Source organism: Charadrius vociferus, unplaced genomic scaffold, assembly GCF_000708025.1.
Source record: "Charadrius vociferus isolate BGI_N301 unplaced genomic scaffold, ASM70802v2 scaffold67, whole genome shotgun sequence".
NCBI lineage: Eukaryota > Metazoa > Chordata > Aves > Charadriiformes > Charadriidae > Charadrius > Charadrius vociferus.
This window is the reverse complement of record NW_009649485.1, coordinates 3,446,333-3,468,180: the sequence shown is the minus strand read 5'-3', so window position 1 is coordinate 3,468,180 and position 21,848 is coordinate 3,446,333. Positions and strand designations below refer to the sequence as shown.

General features: G+C 40.7%; 1 protein-coding gene across 1 annotated transcript in view; it reads left to right on the top strand.

Moving 5' to 3' along the window:
- SLC6A11 (solute carrier family 6 (neurotransmitter transporter), member 11) overlaps positions 1-18,673 on the top strand; it is a 105,360-nt gene extending 86,687 nt beyond the window's left edge. The window contains exons 8-14 of the mRNA XM_009889940.1: positions 5,764-5,888; positions 8,007-8,119; positions 9,512-9,649; positions 13,811-13,913; positions 14,871-14,971; positions 15,904-16,074; positions 18,109-18,673. Of these exons, the coding sequence (XP_009888242.1) occupies positions 5,764-5,888; positions 8,007-8,119; positions 9,512-9,649; positions 13,811-13,913; positions 14,871-14,971; positions 15,904-16,074; positions 18,109-18,261 (904 nt within the window). The 3' untranslated portion in view covers positions 18,262-18,673. The remainder of the gene's footprint in view (positions 1-5,763; positions 5,889-8,006; positions 8,120-9,511; positions 9,650-13,810; positions 13,914-14,870; positions 14,972-15,903; positions 16,075-18,108) is intronic.
- Positions 18,674-21,848: the final 3,175 nt, after the last annotated feature.

The window sequence follows — 21,848 nt, the reverse complement described above, 5'->3', positions numbered from 1 at the left end:
TCATAAGCATATGCACGTGTTTTTGTAGAACAGAGATCTAGAATGTTTCTTAGAATTGTTTAGGAGGAACTCTTTTCCAAAATTTATTTGGTGTTTTCATCCCTTTTGATCATATCTGACCCTTGCACAGCCACAAGCCACTCAGTATACACAGGTATATGCAATTGCACGTATAATATACTGAATTTCATACATAGATAATTGCATGTGTGTGGTATTTGATTGTATAACGTGTATCTGCTTTAAGAAAAAAATCCTACAAAGAAATTGTTATTGAAACTCCCCCGAGTTTGGTCTATGCTCTGAACGTCACTTTTCCCCATAGTGTCCTGGTTCCTAGCTACAGCACAGTAGAAACGGATACCATTTCACTGCTGATCTTTATAGAAATCTGTAAGGAAAGTACTAATAACTTCAGTAGGTTTTAATCTTTCCTGAATCAATGTCAAAAGGGTATGACTCGCACAAAATCCTCATTCCATTTTACTGGCACGGGCAGGAATATCAGCACTACTTTTTCTTCTGGCATCGCTAGTTATTGAAATAGTTTTCCTACTATGCAACACAGTATGCAAGGCAGTAAATGACAGTTTGATTGTACTCACTCCATTATGAACAGAGAATTAAAATTTATTTTTTCTGTAAAGGAAATAATAGTCCAAAAGCAAAAGAACCCCAAACACACCACCCCTGAAACCCCAAAAGTGTAAGTATTTACTTGGAGAGTTTGGGAGACAGTTTTAGGAAATGCTGCCTTCTTTCAACGTCTTAGCAAGAATTTGCTCTTCTGTCAGAGAAACCCCTAACAGTAGGACTCTCCAGAGAGAGGGAACTGGGATGCTGGGAGCGACAGAGATAGGAATGTATCCACCAGCTGAACCTCTGCAAAGCTGTCCAGCGGCAGTTAAGGGTACTTTGCTGTCCAAACATACAAAGTAACTTAGTAGCAACGTGAGTTAACTCGTTGCTCGGCTATGACAGCCAAAATTCCAAATGGTTTGCTGCATAAAGTAGTGTGAGTCCCCCACAATCTTCAGTGCTGATTGACACTGCTTTCAGAATAACGATCAAGATGCCCCAACAGAGGGTAATGAGTGCCCCTACAGAACAGTGGGTAATGAAAGTTTTCCCTAATTAGCATAAGTGATGCTTTAACAAAGGCGCTACTACTTTTCTTTCTTACTTAATTGTATTTTTATTTCTTTCCAGCTGCATCCTATCTAGAAAGTATTCTGTCACCGTCTCAAGGACTGCAGTAATCTTTTTACTGTGGTTTTGTAACTCATTACAAAAGCAGGAGTTTTGAGGTGTGATCAGAGAGCTTACGTAATTTTCCTTCTTTTCCTCTGACCCGAGCAGCACAGGTTGTGAAAACACCAGCAGCTCTATTTTAAAGTTCCTGAGCAAAATGCAACAACAAAATACTTTTTACTGAATCCAAGCTTCACAATCCCTCTAACAAAATGTTTTCACAGATTTCCTGAATACGGCAGCTTTTATTGTGTCCCAAATAACGTGTCTTAAGAAATCTGAGGAAATCTGAGGAAACAAGTAGGACAGAAGTCAAGTGCAGAAAGCGGCTGAGTTAAACAGGGTTGTTAACAGAGCAAGACATCCAAAGCAGCGATGCAGTGGAAAGCAGAATTATATTTGTATTCTAACTAGCACTTTAAAAAATTAAAATCAAGCCATGCATTTGCCTCCTGTGATACCCACAGTGTACTGACTGATTGTAACATCTACTTCTACTCCTTGTGCTCTGTTTTACTAATTTTTTTTTCTAAAGGACAGTTGCAGTGGAAAATAACGACATGAGGTATTTTAGTGGATAATGGGAAAATCTCAACTGCATGTGGGTTTTTTCTTATTAGCAACCTGATTTAATTAATTAACGTTGTAAATGAATTGCAAACGAGTCACTTCACATCTTTGAATAGGAAATGAATTTTTATTGTCCTTTCTTATCTTTCATTGTAATACATGAATACAGCTCCTCCCTGGATTTACAACAGTTTCTATCAAAAGTGGATCTTAGGAAAAGATGAAAGTAATGGCAGTACCATCAGCCAGCAATGTTTTCCCCATATAAATAAAAGAAAGGCGTACAGATGTTTCCTCTAATTTTTAGCAAGCTAAGAATTCCTAATCCATTCAGACCTTCTTGAGGGATGGATTAACTTCAGACGACCTCAGTAGGCAGGAGAGGAAGATGTTCTTGTTCCTGCTTCATGTGCTCTGCGTTTGCAGAACTGATCCAGATTCCTGCTGGACACTGTGCTCTTCCCCACCAGGAGAAATGCCATTTGGTTTCACAGCACCACTCCTTTGTACTGGAAGCTGCACCTCGGCAGGATGATTTTTATGCATGAGCCCCATGTACAAGTCGGGGGTTAGCTGCCGCGTTGTGGCTGTGGTGCAGAAGATAAATCAGTGATTCCACACACTGTCAACAAACGGACAAAACTTCTACGTAATGAAGATGTGTCCTTTATCAAGCTTCTTGCCCAAGAGGAAAAGAGGAATGGGAATTGGTCTTGAAGGGATCCGTAAGGGCAAGGAAGTAACTGGAGGGGATGCAAAAAGGCTCTGTGGGCTCGTCTCTCTAATCAGAGAAGCTCCTGGAGGAAGGCAGAATCAATTTTCAGCAGTATCCTGCCTGTTGGGCAGAGAGATGATAAGGGATGCATGTCTTGAATTATTCAGGTGATTGGCAAGACAGTAATTTAGAAGAATGTGAAGTTTTCATAAAAATTTGAAGTTTTCCTTTCATTTGAAATCAGTTTGGGTTTCAGTCAGGCTCTGATGCCTTCCTACCAAGGATGCCTATAAAAAATTGATGGAAAATTAGATAAACTTCACGTTGTCCTTATAATGGTTCTTGGGCAGTTGTGTTTCAAAATTCATTGATTTCACAATCAATGGATCCAGATCCCCCTCTCAGTTTTTCTTCTCGTAGCAGAAAAAAAGACTGAACTACAGGTTACATACTTCTGTCTAAGGGAAAAAAACAACAAAAACAAAACCAAAACCAACCAGAAGGGATTAGTAGAATTCCTGCAAAGATAAAGGGAGGGAGGATGGCAATTAAAATTGGAGGTTATATTTTTATTAGGACAGGAAACACTGCTATGTCTGTAGAGAACCCTGTGTTCAGTCTGTGACTGTCTAACTGGGGAAGAAAGTGATGGAGCTGTGGCTGCGTTATTTCAAAAGAACAGGTCCCTCGCTAACTGGAGATGATGAAAGTCCCCTTAGGTTTGCTTTGGCCCATTTCCTTGGAGAAGTGCTTATCTACCCTGTAACTATTTTGTACCGTGGCACTGTGGTTCACGGGTCTTCCCTGTGAGTGGAGAAATGTCTGTGCTCCTCTTGTTCTCTCTCTAGTTATATAGGACTGCCCAGATTCAACCACTTGGGCCTTGCCCTAGGACCGTCCGTCAAGAGGAAGCAGCAGAAAGTGCCAGGGGTTCTGAAGGGGCACTGGGAGCAGTGTCTCTCCAGCTCAACCGGTTTTCGCATGGTTAGGAACCAGCAGCTGTCAAATGTCCTGTGCCACACCATTCACCAGAAAAAAATATCTTCTTGTTTGAACTGCATTTGAAACCTGAGAATAACCTAAAATAAGTCTTATCTGCAGAAAACAGGCTGTTCTGAATGGAAGCACCATGTGACTGGTACGCAGCCAGATCCATTCCACTGAAGCAGTACCTCTTTTTTTCCCCCCAAAGGATTAAAAAATACATCTTTCTGACATCTCTCATCGACAGTGTTTCATCACACTTAGTTTTAATTTCTCAGCATTGAACTCACCAGCTTCTTACGTGAGACAGGCTGGGGTGAGCGTCTCCAGAGCTACTTCAGTGCTGGCATACACCGAGAAGAACCGTTAGGAAGATGATCTTTTTCTTTGTTTTCTTTCTCTGCAAAGCACAAAGAACTCCTCGCTCCTGGTTGCTTTCTTTTAGATTGCTGTTTTGCTTTAAAACATCCAAAGCGTATAAGTAGCCTGGCTGTGCACCACTACAGGAAGCAATTTCATATGAAAAGCAAATAAGTAACACGTTAGAATTCTGACCATTTTCAGAATTTTCGGGAAGTGTTTTAAATGGCCTATTTACCCCTGCTAAGAAGCGTGAACATCACTGGACTTCTCCATGTCTGAGTCTTGATCTACAAATGGGAGTATTCATTCTTTTTAATTTCTAGATAAATTTTGGCCATGTATAGGTGATGTGCCATATAGAAATTTTTACTATGAAACGATAATGAAAAGATAAAAGCATTCTCAAAATAATGGTTAAGATGTACTGTAGATAAGGTGATGAGAGAGAGCCAAAGCCTCCCAGGGCCCAATGGCCACAGTTCAGCTGATGGCTCAGTTGGCAGTACTGAAGTGTACGGCTGCTTCCTGCTGTTTGGAATGCGTGTGCGTGATGCTAAGGTGAGTCAAAGTCAGCAACAGAAAGAGCTTTGAACAGATGTGGGCGGCAGTGCAGAGCTCATTAGTGAAGGAATAAGATGCTGGAACTGGTCACCTCACTTTCAACTTAATAAACTGATGAGACAAATTATTTTTACCTTAAATACCAAATGAAACGAGCAGCGGGATAGAGAGATTACCAAAGAAGTTTTGCCGGAATATATGCCAGGACTTCAAAAATATTAATTTTCTGTGATTCTCGAAAAGTCACTACAAATGAGTGACAAAGATGGGAATCATTATTGAAGATGTGGATTCAGAACCTGTGAGACTCTGCGGGGTCAGTTCTTCTCGTAGATACCAGACTAAGGCATAGGCTTGGCAGAGCCACAGGCTTGCCTTGCGCTTCAGTGTTTTAGAATCCTAATTTACTTTCAGGCATCTAGGTTAGATTATTACTTTCTCAAGTACACAGCTGTCTCTTGCAGCAAACAGTCTTAAAAGACTGACTGTCATGATAAATCATTCCTACCCCATCATCTGTCAAGCCTGAAGTGCTGTCTGAAAGCAGGATGAACAACGATATTTCACTGAGCTCTGGGGAAAGATCACACCTTTCTGCAAGAGTATTTCCCTGGTTTTGAAAGTGATTTACTATTGTGACGTTTCCAATCCGGGAAAAGAAATATTTCTTCACCTTGGCCTTGAAATTGTCGTTGTTTGATGTTTGAAGGCTCGGTGTCCCTGCACTGTCTTTGCTCACTTGTTAGGCACTTTTTAAGGCATGTACACACTTAGATTATGTGAGGTTCTTCTCGTGATCACAGCTTCTTAAAAAAAGTTTATAAACCAACCTGGAGTTGTATTTTGTATGGATATATATTGCCAATGTGCTGTAACTGGAATAGAATTAGCTAAAATCTGACCATAGGATTTTTTTTCCCAGGAAACAAATGACTACCATTTTATAGTTTGTTTACAAATGAGTTCATATTCTCTGGAATACATTATTGAAACTACTGTAGAAAAATTGTTCTTAACAGCATTCTTACAGTATTTTTACATGTTTTTTTCAAGATTCTATCAAAAACCAGTAAGCGAGTAGCAACAGGTGTGCAATTCAACCAGCTAAAACACAAGCAAGGGTATTGTGATGGTATCTTCTGCAAATGCTTATGCCTGACTGATTTCTCTCAGGCGTAGTATCAGTTGGGAGCTTACTCTTAATGAGCAACTTAATGTCTGTTCCTGCAGCTCGGGGTTCTGTCAGTCCTATGGCTCAGTACATGAAAGAAACCCAGGCTCTGGAGATCAACTGCAGTGTTTTTTATTTATATTTTCAGAGACTGCATCATGCTCTGCTGCTTGAACAGTGGCACAAGCTTTGTTGCTGGTTTTGCTATCTTTTCAGTTCTTGGATTTATGGCTTATGAACAAGGCGTGCCCATTGCAGAAGTTGCAGAATCAGGTAAGTTCCAAAAGCAGTTTTCTGAGTTCAGAAAAAATACCGAGAGGTTGCTGTCAGAATACTTAGTCTGTGTCATTATCTTATGGGTGGGTTGACTGTTTGGCAGGTAGTTTTACAAAACTCCTCTTAAAAACCTGTTACCTGACTCGTTATAATAACTGCTCTAGAAGAGTTCTTGCCTATTTTTATGGTCATACATTTACGTGTGAAAACTATTAATGTTAGTGTGTATAGCACCAAATTCATAAAGTCAAGGAGCTATTGTACCACAAACTTACTCCAGCTGAGCATCCAGAAGATTGTTTAGCAGAGATATACTGCTCAGTTATGCCTCAGGAAAGGAGCATTCAGCTTTCTTTAAATGAGACACATTGCAATCCACACAAATATTTGTTCCTTCGGGGGGAAAAAGAAAAAAGAAAGAAAAGGAAAAAAGATACAGCTATTAGTAATGAGAAACCAGCTGTTTAGCAGAAAGCTTTGGAAGTCCTCTGAAGTCTTGTTTAATGTATACAATCCAAATACAGATTTCTAACAGTCACATGGTTAATGCCATCGCCTGATGTCAGTAAGTTTTTCTCCCAGGGACAGACACTGGTATACTCTGGTTGATTAAGTGTAAAAGTTCTTGTTTTGAGTCCAGAAAGGCACAAAGGCCCAGCTCTATGAGCAATTAACACCTAAAATTCATTACCATCACGTGGAGTTAGGCATCTAATGAAAGTTAACTGCTCTTTAACACCTTTGCTGGGTTTACATCTTTAAGCATCACTTAAAACTCAACAGAACAAAAAGGACAGGAGCGCTGCACAGGAAGAAAAGCAGCATGATGCTGAACTGTTGAGAAGGAGAAATGACTCTCATGAAGTTCGCCAAGGTTAGCAAGAAAACTGCAAAGCAAGTAGAGCTTCACTGATACTGTCATGGAAAATATTTCTCTTTTCCTAAAGCCCCCAAGACAACTGGCTTATACTATTATAGAAGCTATATAGAAAAAGGTTAAAAGACTACAGCAACTCTGGAAACTATAGGAGCTTGCAAATACTGCATTAAATGAAAAAGCAGTAATGCGTTGACAGGTCTTCACTGAAGTTATTGCAGCCGGAGCACAGAGGTACTCCTTGATCAGCCTTGTTGTGGTACTGCCTTTGCATCCCTGCTTTGAAAGCTGGCAAACTTCAATAAAAGCCGTTACAGCGTGAGAGTTTGCAGCAGCTGAAAAATGGGCCCAGGTAAATAAGAACACGAAAACAGGAGTGAGGTGAGATGGTATTTTAGCAGATCTGAGAAGTTACCATTGCTGTTGCAAAAATGTTCTATTTTAAAGATTTCTTTCAATATGTAGCCAAAGAATTAATGTTACGTACCAGCAGCAGCACTCAAAAACGCAGAGCAGATTTTGAACAAACCTGTAGACATTTGGCTAGCACCATGTATGGCTTCTAAGGCAAAGCTCTTACCATTGACTGTGTTCTACAAAATGTCAGATACACTCCTGTCTTAGGGGGAAAAAAAGATTCTAGAACATGTTAATGTTATATAAGGCAATCACAAGACCACATGCTATTATTTATTCAGGTGTGTGGGTCTTGCTGTACATCCACACAAAGAAGGAGACCATAAAGTATAGTGATGTCTTAACAGAAGTCTTAACCTTCAAACACTTGGACAGGATGTAGGCAGAGTTGATGTGCCAGCCAAGTCTTCGTTACTGATTAGCCTCATCACCAAATAGTTAGACTATTAGAGATGTAGAGTTTGTCAAGGTTTTCAATCTTGTATTTAGCACCTCTTACCTGCCATGGAAGAGGGATCGAGTTGTGGTAGGTTAACCCTGGGCAGCACCCACACTGCTGTTCACTCTCTCCCCCACCCCGGTGGCATGGGGAAGGGAACGGGAAGATAAAAAGTGAGAAAACTCGTGGGTCCAGATAGAGACAGTTTAATAAGCGATGCTGTGCAAGTACTGTGCAGCAATAGCCACAATGTTGGTGTTAGCAATGCTGCTCTAGTCGCAAATCCAAAACACAGCACCGTACAGCCTGTTACGGAGAAAGTTAACTCCATCTCAGCCAGACCCAGTACACAAGTATAAATATTTCCTTTCTTCCTTTTCAGGACCAGGACTTGCATTCATTGCTTACCCTAAAGCTGTTACCATGATGCCTCTTTCTCCACTGTGGGCGACTCTGTTCTTCATGATGCTCATATTCCTTGGATTAGATAGTCAGGTATGAAACAAAGACTATTTAAATATTTTGTCAGATTCCCTAGCACGCGTATATCAGCATCCTTGACATAAACAGCATCTGACCTGATGAAACAATGAGCCCTGACTTAATTCCTTGCTTAAACCTTAATTCAAGTTCCTTTTTTTAAATCTTAGTTATGTGATAGTGGAGATCCTTTTATTATGTACTGTGAACACTGATTCAGCCTGACAAAAGCTTTCATTGTTAACATGGAAATCAGTTTAAACTTAAATAGGGGTGATTAAAATTCACAGTTCAGTAAAATACCAGTGTGTCGTCTTTTCCTGTTTTTAAAGCACCTTGCAATGAATTTTGAAACTGAATATCAGATAGTGCTAATGTCAGTTCCTATGGTGAATTTATACTTCAGGATACCATAGCTAGAAATGCATAGTCATATTCTGCAGCAAAGCGACAGCATAGGAGTTGTCCTTCCTATGTGACCATAAAAATTGTGAAAGCTGTTGTTCATTTTGATGAAAAATGTAAAGTAGGTGACATTTTTAGCATGCAGCTCAGCTCTCAGCATGATTTGGTTCAGAGAGTTCATGACTGTATACTGTAGAATAAAGCTCTTCAGTGCTTATTTTGCATGACTTTTCCAATCATTACACTTAATGTTTTAATAACTGCTCTTTTTCCTGATCTAACAATTTTTTTAGAAATCTTTTTTAAAATGAGCAATTCCTGAATTCTACTCTTGACTGTTCCAATGAAGCAGGCTTTCCTTTGTCTACTTTTGGGCATTAATTTTATGCCTATTTTAAAAGCCTTGCTCCAGAGCCCTGAGTCAGAAGCTCGGGCCTCTTGCTTTCTGCTGATATTTACAGTTAGTAAGAATGTTCCTTCCCTCCTTCTTTAGGGGGACTTGGCTTGGGCACTTAATAGCTGTGGGAACTTCTCTCTTCTGTAAAATGGAGAGAACTTCTCCAAAAACACTGCAGTTCAATTAGCAGTGCATGAAGGCGCATAGCACTGCATATCATTCCTTTGAGTGTGGAAGTGCAGGATGCTTAGAGTGAAATCCTGCTGCAGTCCCAGGAATGGTTTGTACATTATTTAGGTCCTGTTCAAGTCACATTTGAAGAAGTTAATTTTTATGTAATCCATCTGCTGCAGGGCAAATGCATTGTGAGATAATATTAGTGGATTCAACTATTTGAATTTGGTGGTAGACTGGAAATCCATAGCTTTGAACTTTTTAATTCTGAAATGATGTTCCTCTCGGTTTGAGCTTCTGCTTATAGAGCGTCCTCAGGAATCATTCAGTCTCTATGGATATAAGGATATTTGAAGTGTTTGGTAGTAAACCCAAATCTCAACAGTGACGAGACACATATTTCATTTGTACTTTCCTATCATTTGTTCTAGTTCGTGTGCGTTGAAAGCCTTGTGACAGCTGTTGTGGATATGTACCCAAAGATTTTCCGAAGGGGCTACAGAAGAGAACTGTTGATTCTCGGCCTTTCCATTGTGTCATACTTCATTGGCCTAATAATGTTAACGGAGGTAAGATGCGCTTTGTTGGACTACTGCAGAAAAAAGGAAGGGGGTTTCTGTTCATAATTGTAACAGATAAATGCAAGAATATTTGCCATAGACAAACTTCACTGTGAGGAATATGACTATAAAATACTTGAGAGACTGTTCCCAGCTACTGTGTAACATTTGAAATGTGAAACATATCCTCAGTTTTTCAGTTGAGCTTAGGAAATGGAAGATTCCACCTGCTTTGCACCAGCCAACCACATGTACTGATCGTGGTTTCTGCTTACTTACTCTGGGCAGACCAGTCTGAAAACAACTACATTTTGGATGAACAGATCAATATAGAAGATGAAGTAAAGTGAAAATAGAAAACTAAAATGTCTTTGATTTTTATATCACCGGGCCAGGTCAATCGATACAGCCAATCTCTGAGCAGAAATTGCTTCAGTAAGAGTAAAAAAAAAAAAAAAAAAAAAAAAATTTCCAACAAACCAAGATGTTTGCTTTGGGATGTTCTATCCAAACTGAAAATTCTGAGGGTGTCAGTCCATCCCGTCTGCTCATGATACAACATGTCTGGCACTCCTGTGCTTGATACCCAGGGTGGGGAGGGAGTTTAGCCTTGCTGCTCAGCGCTTGCTTTACAGAGCGCGTTGTATCAACAGTCATCTCCTTTGCGTTACCCTCTCAAAACAGGAAGAGCAAGGGCAGAGTCCACACTCTCCTCTGCCCACATTCTTCTGCTTGCTGGGCCATTAGAGCCTCCCTGCACCGGGGAATGAGGCAAAGAAAAAAGTTTCATGTCTGAGGAGCTGTAGAATGAAATGTCTGAGGAATGTGTGTCCGGGGAAGCCTGGCTGTATTAGCCGAGAAGGGCCACAACGTGTCTCTGTTGCGCAGCAATCTCAGACAGGGTTTCCCAGTGAAGCAGCCTCTCGGGGCTTCGTGAACTCAGCTGGGGTCACTTAAATTCCCTCTACAGAGATCCGCAGTCCTTAGACTATGTGCTGTTCAAATTGCTTTGTTACTGAAAATTAGAAAATTTCACCCCCAAAAGGCGTTAGGCAATTGTACGCGTGTTAGTCTGTTGTCCTCAGCCTGCAAGATTTTGGAATAATTCCTCCCACAGTGCAAGCGTTAAGCAGAGCACTGAGAGACACATTATCAAGATGTACAGGCTAAAAGAGACATAAGAGTGAAGAGGAAGTTCTCCAAAATGACAGGAATATTCTTGCAGGAGTTCTGCGGAATTGTTTTCCTTGTATTGTCTTAGTTGGTTGATCTCTAAGTTTCCAGTTCGCTCAGGTATTTGCTGAACCTGACAGCCAGCTCTTTGCAGTAAAGATGTTCACTTGCAAGATCTTGGGAAGCAGTCAGCTGGCAGAGCTGACTAAAAGCAATGTTGCTAATCATGAAAAAAGCATCTACAATAAGAAGAGAGAAAAAAAAAAAAAAAGTCATTTAATTAAAAAATTTTACTTCAACACTTGCATTCTGGTGTGGGAGGGCTGACATTCCACAGGGCTTTTGCTATAAATTTTTGCTCAACAGATACCTTAAAGGACAGAGAAACACTTTTTTTCCTCAGTATCGCTAGAGAGATGTAAGTTATTACTGAGAGATGTGACTCATTTACATCAAGTAGGCGGTCACGCTGGTAGAGAACACTCCACTCCATGGTACTTCAGTAAGGCAACAAAGCATTACGCGGGAGTGAGACTTCCAAGGGTGAATATATATCCCAACTCTGTGCTTGTCCTCTCTTGCATTTCTAAATACACATGCCTGGATTTTATTCAGGCTTTGGATTATTCATAAAAGATAGAAAACTTTCTCATTCAGATCTACGGTCATTTCCTAACAGCCCTGGTTTTGCCAAATGCCTGCTTGGACATCAATGCAGTTCTATATACAATAACTTCAGAACAGCATTAGGTTTCGTGGGATTTCGGCAGGATTTCTGGTTTACAGAGTTCATCTTAACTTACCTTCAGTCAATTAATGCAGAGGGAAAAAGGGGGAAATCCTAGGTATTGTTTTTGATTTAGTTTTCTTTATGTTTTTATGTATACATACTACCCAGATAGCATTACATTTCAACTGAAGAGATGATCTCGAACCCCTATTTCCTTCCCATAGATTTCTGCAAAGAGGGAGGTCTTAGGACTCCTTTCTATTGAAACGATCTTTAGTGAATCCCCTCCTCATTATTATTTCAATATTGAACACGTATGTGATAAAAGATTAAGTATCTTGCATAGAATGTAGTGTAATATTATTAATGTCATTTTAATAGATTATCCATAGTGTTATTAATTGGACTTCATAGGTTTTCTTCTCATCTTGCCTCGAGGCAAAGGCTGTAGAAAGCCAGTCAGTTCTCTGAACAGTTCTCACTGTTGTAAGCAAGAGAAAACCACAGGAAAAGAAGAAAAGAATTGTGTCTTTGACAGATGTGACAATCGATATAGTTGAGTCATAGTCAAACAGTAAGTAAGCGAGGATGTCTTAGTTAAGCCCATTTACCTTTTTCTTACTGGTTGGTGTTGTGGCACCACTGCAGACAATCACAGAGCATTACAGCATCGTGTGCACTGTGTGTGGATGCCCTGCTGACTTAGGACGCTGCTTGGCTCCAGTTGCTCTCCTTCCTGGAAGCGCAGAGGTTGCTATTTTAAAGCCATTTGGAGAACAATTTAACTTGTTAGGAAAACATTTTTAAAAAGCTTGCTTGGAGTCAGGGTGATTCTTATTTCACTTTTCTGTCAAATCATAATGATTCATTTAAGTAACGTGGCTTTCAAGGCTGTGAGCTACATTCAAACTTTGTAGGTCAGTTTACTCCTCTTACAGTCCCTGTGCCATCAGAGAGTGATTCTAGTAGCTACAGATTTTACCTTTCTTCCCCACATTTAACTAATTCTTTTACATATTAATTACACAGACACAAAACCAAACCCCCACATCTTAGAATCATAGAATGGTTTGGGTTGGAAGAGATCTTTAAAGGTCATCTAGTTCAACCCCCCTGCAATGAACAGGGACATCTTCAACTAGATCCGGTTGCTCAGAGCCCCGTCCAACCTGACCAGACCACGACCCTCTGGATGCAACCATCCAACCAATTCCTCATCCACCAAACAGTCCACCCATCAAATCCATATCTCTCCAATTTGGTGAGAAGGACATTATAGAGGACAGCATCAAAGGCCTTACAGAAGTCCGGACAGACGACATCCGTAGCTCTTCCCTTGTGCACTGATGTACTTACTCCAGCATAGAAGGACAGTAGGTTGGTCAGGCAAGACTTGTCCTTGGTGAAGCCATGCTGGCTGTCTCAAATCACCCCCCTGTCCTCCATGTGCCTACACATAGCTTCTGGGAGAATGTGTTCCATGATCTTCCCAGGCGCAGAGGTGAGACTGACAGGTCGGTAGTTCCCAGGGTCCTCTTTCCACCCATTTTCAAAAATGGGTGCAATATTTCCCTTTTTCCCTGGGGACTTTGCCTGACTGCCATGACTTTTCAAACACCGTGGGGCATGGCTTGGCAACTACATCAGCCAGCTCCCTCAGGACTCTGGGATGCAGCCTGTCAGGTCCCATAGATTTCTGTATGTTCAGGTTTCTCAGGTGGTTGCAAACCTGATCTTCTCTTACAGTGGGAGGGACTTTTCTCCCCCAGCCCCCTGCCTCGCGCTCCATCCACTTGAGAGGCGCCTGGAAAGAGGTGGCCAGTGAAGACTGAGGCAAAACTGTTGTTGAGTGTCTCATCCTTCTCCTCATCCATTGTTACCATCTTCACGTGCAGTGATCTGGAGATCAACAGCACCTGTAATTATCCACAGCTTGACGTGGTAACGAATGATGAAAACAAGCATGGAGGTAGGAAGAGCATTTTAGAAACAACTCAATCCTCCACTCCAGGATTTACTACCTTAAAGCAAATGCACAATATTCAACTGGCATAGGGAATAATCTTAAGTGCTGTGGAAGAAAAAAATCTTTCACAATAACAAATCACTGAAAAATTAATATTCTGTGTTCAAGGAGCCAACTTTAGTAGGAAGATTGCCAGCGAACCAACACATTGACTGTGTAATTAAAGCCATATTTGCTATGAAATATTCCTACAGGTATTCCCACAGTATTTTTTTTCCCTTTTTCTTTTTTTGTCTTTCAGGGTGGGATGTACGTCTTTCAGTTATTTGACTCTTATGCAGCTAGTGGCATGTGCCTTCTTTTTGTTGCCATATTTGAATGTGTCTGCATAGGCTGGGTTTATGGTGAGTTGCTGAAAATTGCTGTGGTTTGGGGTTTTTATGAAAGTTTTTTATTTGCATAAAAGCAATGTCAAAGCCTTGTACGGTTATGGAGTGGGGCCCTCCACATTCCCATCCCCCACCAAAAGTCAGGAATTCCTTTTTTTTCCCCTCTAAGTAACAAAGATAGTGCAACAGATATTTTATTTATTTTTTTTTTTAATCCCCTTGGTCCTGGGCAGGACTGACCTCCACCTTCCTTCACCAAGGAACTCCTTAGCTGCCTTAGAAAGCAGGGGTGGCTCTAAGTCTGTCTTCCCTCACAAAGTGCCTGTGCAGGCCGTGTCCCTTCCACTGACACAGATAAATCCGGGGAAGTTGGAGTTCATGTCTCATTAACACAAATAGTAGTGTACACAGTACACACAGTAGTGTAGATAAATCCGGGGAAGTTGGAGTTCATTCCTCATTAACACAAAAGGGACACAGTAGTGTCCCCAGCTCTGCTGTTTCTGTCAGCAAAGTCGAGAAACCACCACAGTGCTGGGAATGTCCATGGGTACATCCTTACGTGTTTTTTGCATGCGAAGGACTGACAATTTTACTTTGTAAAACAACATATGAACTTCAGATCGCACGTGCCCCCAGCTACGTAGGGATTCACACGTGAGCTTCTAGCATATATGTACTCTTGAACTGGGCTCGCTCAGACTGTTACTGACCAGAAGCCAGTTCTGTTTGACAGCTCGCCCACTTCTACTCTCTGTTCATATTGGTCAGGTGCAGACGTAGGCAGCAGTCTCTGCCCCACGTAAGGAGCAGATGACAGAGGGATGTATGTGCCAGGGAAGGAGATAGCAGCTTCAGTCTTTGAAGCTCTGTCAGAACCTATTTTTCTCTTTACTGTTTTAAATGCTGACCTATACAACCTCTTACGTGTACATTCTACATCTGCTTTTCGTTTGGTTTTTTTTGGGGCAGGCAGCAATCGCTTTTATGATAACATTGAAGATATGATTGGGTACAAACCACTGTCATTGATTAAATGGTGCTGGATGGTCTTAACTCCAGGTATTTGCGCAGTAAGTACAGAATATCCAAATAAGAGCACGTCTCATGCATGAAGAAGGGGAGGGAATTTGCCTTAGCAGACGCTAGCAGTACTGGTGCCAACTCTGGCAGTCTGCCGAGGCTACATAACAGGGACAGAATCACAAAAGGAGTATGACCAGATTGCCCATAAATTTGATCCACAAGTGCTTGAGGATTAGGCACTAAAATCTTCCAGTTCTCCAGTACGTAAATGATAGCAACTGCAAACCCACAGATGCTGGGGCACCTGGAGATCCAGGTTCCCTTGAGCTCTGCCAGTTCATTTGCAAACCTGGGGAAAATTCTGACTCATTTTCACCAACTCTGAAATGAACTTAACATCACTTGCTCTTGTACACTCTTTTCACTACTTTGAAGAAAAGTACATAGTAACTTTTCTGTATTTCATAAATTTAAATGGTCCAAACTGCTTGATTAGACACCTGTCAAATTTAGACAGATATATTTGAGGTTTTGTGAGGATGAAAGCGTTGGCCTGCAGAACTGCGGATACACACAGTGGATTAAGGCAACTTTGAAAATTTTGGCTTTCCTTTTTCATCATGACAGGTTGGAGAGAACACAGCTTGTGTTACTTAATCACAGCTGGTTCGCGGTAGCAAAACTTAATCTTTCCTGCCCAGGTACTGTTTGCCATCAAAGTGCAGGTTTTATTGTCATCAAGAGGTAAATAGGATTTAAACTTGAAAGCTTGTTCATTTCTGTGGAAGGTACTGAGACATGTTATTTAAGCTGTACATAAAAGAAGATACTGCTGGTTGTTTTTTTCTCTGACTGAACAGCTTACCTCTACTGTCCATCTTCAGGGAGACCGGTCTTGCCTAAACAGTCAATCATTTTCTTCTTGTGTGTAACGAGTGTTTTTTCAGATGCCGCTAACAAGTTTCTCTGCTTATTTCAGGGAATCTTCATCTTTTTCCTGGTGAAATACAAGCCTTTGAAATACAACAATGTATATATATACCCTGACTGGGGCTACGGCATAGGGTGGATGATGGCACTCTCTTCCATGATCTGTATCCCTTTGTGGATCTGCATTAAGCTGTGGAAGACAGAAGGCACTTTCATAGAGGTAAGAGATATTTTCAGATTACTGTTACCGAAAAAAGAAGTGGGAAGGGAGTGTGAATCCTCACCTGCATGAGACTAAGCACGCTTCAATCAAAAAAGCAATGCCACGTACCTGTTCCAGTGGCAGCTTCAGCTAGGCCTCTCAGTCACTGGTAGAAAGAGGCATCTGAATTTTCTCTATTTTCTTAGAATCCTAGAATCATTTAGGTTGGAAAAGACCTTTAGGATCATTGAGTCCAACCAGAAACCTAACACTGCCAAGTCCACCACTAAACTGTGGCCCTAAACACCACATGTACACGTCTTTTAAATACCTCCAGGGACGGTGACTCAGCTACTTCCCTGGGCAAAACTTCTTATGAATTTTTTTTTTTTTTTCATTTCATTTCACTGACTTCAGCCTGTGGTAAACTAACCAATACTTTAAGGTGCTCTGTTCCTGCTCAATTTGTAGCTTAAAATGTCTGTAACATCATCTAAATCCCTCAGGAAGGTTTGTACCAGCCATTCATTCAGGTCAGCCGCCTTCTTTCCATGGTTTTGGTTACTAATGTTTGTGCTGCCAGAATTTCCCTCCAGCAACCGTGTAGTAAACGCTCACATGTGTATTCTGGACGGTTTTCCTGATTACTCTAAGTGAGAAGTAGAGGCAAAAAGAAATATTCAGTGCAAATTACTAACATTCGGTATCAGGTTATCTCAGGTCTAGGCTGAAGTTAAGATTGTTAAATATAAGACCTTTTCTCCAAAGAAAGACAGTGAAGAATGGGTATAATGGAAGAAACAAGGATATAACTCTTATTCAGCTGTTTGGGATTAATCATATTCCAGAAAAGCCTAGTTCTGTCATCTGGAGTTCCTTAGACACTGGTCAGTAAAAGTAGGTATCCCAGTATTGCCTCCTTCTATCTCAATACATATGTGGAAGGGACTTTATTCACCCCCTTTCGTGCTTTCTCAGTCTTTCTGATACTCACCAGGATAATGCCAACGTGAAGAACAAGAACAGGACAGGGGGAGTTTCTGTGTCCAGGATGCCTGGGGCTCACTAACTTATCTGCCGCATTTGAAAGATCTGTCCCACACTGTATGCTCACACTTTCAAAATTCATCTCCACTCGGAACCAAAGTGTGTGACTTCTGAATATAACTGAGTATCTCTCAATGCGATAGTTACTGCATTCCTGAATGGAGAAGCTAACATGCAGTTTATTGTGCTGCCTGATGGCAGACTCCCTTCGGCTGATTAAATACAGCCTGGAGACTGCCTAGAAACTCTTTACTGTGGGTATATAAACAAAAAAATTGTCCATAATATAGTTTTCTTAGCATGTCAAAAAAGGAAGTTTTGCACAAATCTTAACATGGAATATTTCCTTAATGCGTGAACCTTACCCTGTCTCTGCAAGTAGATAGACTTTGTTTGTAGAATCTCGTTTTACACTGCCTTGTAGTCTGAAGCACTGCAGACAGGTCGTTATCTTTTCTGTATGTGAACGATGAGAGGGTTTTTTTAATTACAGTTGGAAGCTTCTCAGGAACATCAGCTTCCTGCAACATCTCTGCTCCCCCGGCTGTAAGCAGCAATGCTGCTAGTGATGTTATTGCTATAACATCACTGTAAGTTCTCAGCTGAACACATACATTTTTCTGTTGTTCTTTATTGTAGCTTAATACACTTTAGCAGTCTCATCTATTTATTTTTTTCAGCATATATTCTTTGACTATAGAATGAGAAGCAGAATGAACCCACATAACAGGCCTTACCCAGCACATTATGCTCAATTTCTTCATGGAAGGGAATGTTACTGCAAATCAGCATGAGAATTCACTTTGCCTTTGCCTTCACTCTCTAGCCTGTGGCCTGCTGTGCTTTGGACGGGACTGTGCGGCGTGCAGTTTCGTGGATGTATCTGGAACAGGGAAATGAGAAGCAGACATGCAAGAGAAGAGGGTTTTATAGTCAATCTGTTTAAGAAATGTGTGTCTGTGACCAAGAAAAAGATGATGATTTGCATTTTCTCAAATTTTCTAGAAATTCAGGAAGTTGATTACACCTAGCTCAGATCTGAAAATGAGAGGGAAACTTGGAGGAGCAGCCTACATTGCAGCAATAAATGACTGCGATGCCAAACTGAAAGGAGATGGCGCCATTTCAACCATTACAGAAAAGGAGACGCATTTCTGAAAGAACTATGTTTTTTGTTTTATTTTTTTTGTATAAATAAATAAATAAATTCACTTAATTATAGAGGCTGGCTTGTTTTGCACAAAATTTTATTAACCAGTTAATTTTAAAGTGAAAATTGTATACTTGTTTAAAAGTGATTTTTTAAATTACTATATAAGTAATGATTATGTAAAAGAAAAAGAAATAGTATTATATGGTATGTTAGTGATGACTTCTTGTAATATGGTGATTTCAGTAAATGTTTTTTTAGAAGTTAGCAGGACCTGTATAATGTGCTGTAAAACTTTTCTACTTTGATTTCTGGCAGGTGTAATGTTGTATAGATATCTCATACTAATATGTAAGCATTTCAGACCATTTCAGCTTTTAATGTATGTATATAAAGGGGACCAGAATGTCCTTTTGTTTATATTGGAAGCAATTGTGAGGGGTCGGGGGGTGACTTGTAACTGCTGTTGCGTATTACTCTCTAAATGTGGGCCGTATCCAAAGCCCGTTGAAGTCCGAGGGAGCCTTCCCGGCTGAGGCCAGGGCTCCTGCGCCGCTCAGCCTTTCCCCAGCCCAGGGAAGCTCTGCGACCAAGTTTGCACCCAGCAAAGCTCCTCTTTCAGGGCAGGTTTTGTGAAGCCGACAGGAAGCACCACCTCAGCTGCTCTTAACGCCTTCCCTCCACCCTCCCGTTGCTTCAACGGGTCTGAAAATGTGGTGGAATGGGCCCACTTCTGAGTCACTGTTTTTCTGGAGATTGGATAGAGAATATTTCTTAGGAGCTATGAATTTCCCCGCTCTTGTAAGTTAATGGTCTCGAAGATGATGTGTACTGCTTCAGGAGACCGCTAAAGCTATTTCCTTTTTTTTAGTGTCTGGGTGGCCGGTACTTCATTTCAGTTAACACTTCCCACCCCTTGAAGTGAAATGTGTTTGTCTGTGCTTGTACAAGAGGAGATCAAGGTTACTTTATATACGTGGAGATCTTCTGAGGAAAAAAAGAGCAGGTTTAGAGCTCTGCATACCTTGGCCTGTCTTGACTGTGTCTTTTATTTGTTTGCCAGTCTGGCTGTCCGTACGTCTATTCATTGCCCTCAAAAGAAATCGAGGATGTGTCATTACATTTTCTCATCTTCAAGGTACTTTCTAGATACTCTCAGATCAGGCCCCGATTGCTCTATCCAGAATGGTATTGAGGGTCGCGCTGAAGGCAGAATAGTTGATTTGGTGGAAGGCTACAGTAATGGGTCCTTAATTACAGAATCATAGAGTACCAGGTTGGAAGGGACCTCAAGAACCATCTGGTCCAACCTTTCTTGGTAAATGCACGGTCTAGACGAGATGGCCCAGCACCCTGTCCAGTCGAATCTTAAAAGTGTCCAATGCTGGGGAATCCACCACTTCCCCGGGGAGATTAATCTTTACAAGAGTTTCAGGAGGTAATTTATATATGGTGCAGATTAAGGGATTAAGACAGCAACGTTGTGACTTCTCTGTTTGCAAAAGGAGCATTATTGGGTCTGTGGTATCTGGGCCTTTTATTCTATCAGTTGTATGAACTGTCTCCTGATTTAAAACAGAATTTGTATGTGAATCCAACTGATGGATGGTTGGTACTACGAGGTATGCAAATGCTAGCACCAGTATCCAGATCTCTAGAATATATCTTGGGGTTGGTTTTTGTTTTCTGCCACTATTCCAAACATATTTTTTTTTTGTCCTGTTTTTTTATTTAATGGTTGTATGAGAATCCTGTGGAGGAATACTGCACTACACTGCACAGTATTTGATGGGGAGAGATGAGCAACAGCCTAAGACAGCTCAGAAGAAACGTCATAAAATCTGCTGTCTTCTCAGCAATTCAGAATCGCCAAAGCTCAGATAACCACCATCTGGAGTTATTAGAAACAGAAGTGGCTGCTGGCCTTCTGCAGAGGAAAACGTTTCACTACGAGTCCCTCACTATATCTTAATACTACACAGAACTGTATATGTAGTCAGCACTTTTTGAGATTTTACAATGACCTCTTAAAAAAAGCATTTTCATAGAATCATTTTGTCTCAAGTCACATCATTAAAATATAATAGATCTGTTTAATTTTACTTCATTTGATTTGTATTTTTCATGTGGTAAGGTGGAAGTCTACGAGAGAACTTCTGTACCACAATTTTGAGTCCCACTTGGCTTTGCATGTCTCCATCGTTAGGTGCTTAGGAAAGGACATTTTGAAGGAGCCTGCCTTTAGGAAGGTATGGAACCATCATCATCTTGTGAATGCTGGCCTCCCTCAGAGGGAGTCTTCAGCTTGGCATCCCGAACTGGAGGTTACCAATGAAAATCACAGTCCCATTGGAAAATGATACTTCTGGAAAAGAAATGCTCCCAGAATTGAAACCACAGGTTGGGTTCTATAACTACAGGAAACATAACAAAGCAACTGAAAGCTACATATTGACATTGAAAAAATGCCCACTCCAAAGCCTTAACTTTTTTGGAAGTTCTGATGAGTCATAAATATTTCAAATCCAGTGTCCCTTTCCGTGATCTTTCCCTCCACCCACCAGAGTTTCAGAACTAATGCCCCAAAGCCATGTATGGGCCTTGGGGTGGATTATGTTCCCTCCCAGAGTAAATGTCAATGTATTTTCTTACCAGTGAAGGGTGTGCAAATGTGGATCACTGTCAGGTTACACTTGGCCTTGATCTCAATGGAGTTATCTTCCGCAATCAGGATTCCTCGTGAATGTTTACAGTAAAGTGTGCCAAGAGGTGGAACCCACACCACTCAACTGGCCATCCAGTAGACACAAAATGAACATCACAGACAACTCAAGATTGCCCTCTGAATCCTGCCACACGCTGCTGTAGCAGAAAAAACTTGACTTGTGCATTTTAGCTTCTCAGTGTACTTTGAACAGTTGTACTCATCCAAATGTCTCCACAGGAACTATGTACTCTGTATGGAACATGCTTCCTATTCTGCTGCTATGAACCATTTCACCCGTAGCTTTATACACATACATCTGGTTTGGCATGGTCGAAAGTATATACAGTATTACTAATGTGCTGTGCTTGTAAATGTGTGCGTTTAATATCTGACTTGTTTAACACTTTACTGATTTTTAAAAAAATATTTTTTCTTTTGTGGGGAGGGATGTGGGAGGGTCAATTTCCTAATAGTATTAGTGTTTCGGTTTGGGGTTTTTTTGAAACAATATGAAGGGGTAAATGCAAAAAACAACTATATTGTGATGATTTTTTATGCGGTAGAAACAATATTGCCCTTTTCTGAAACATCTGCCGTATTATTAAAAATAGTACAATAAAAAATGAACGACCACTAAGGTTTATGTAACATTTTACACAAAGAAAGATTCTGCTTGGGTTTGAAGGGCACAAGATTTCGTCTACTGACTTGTTTTCAAAAATTAAAGGAAATGGGCAAAACCCATTCTGTGTATTTTAGTTTATATCAATGTATTTTATATGACAAATTAAATAATCACAACTACCCTGTTACAGTACGTCCCCTGATTTCAAGTGGGGAACTTAGAAACAAGAGAAGATTTAGCAGCTTCTTTGAGCTCACCCAGTA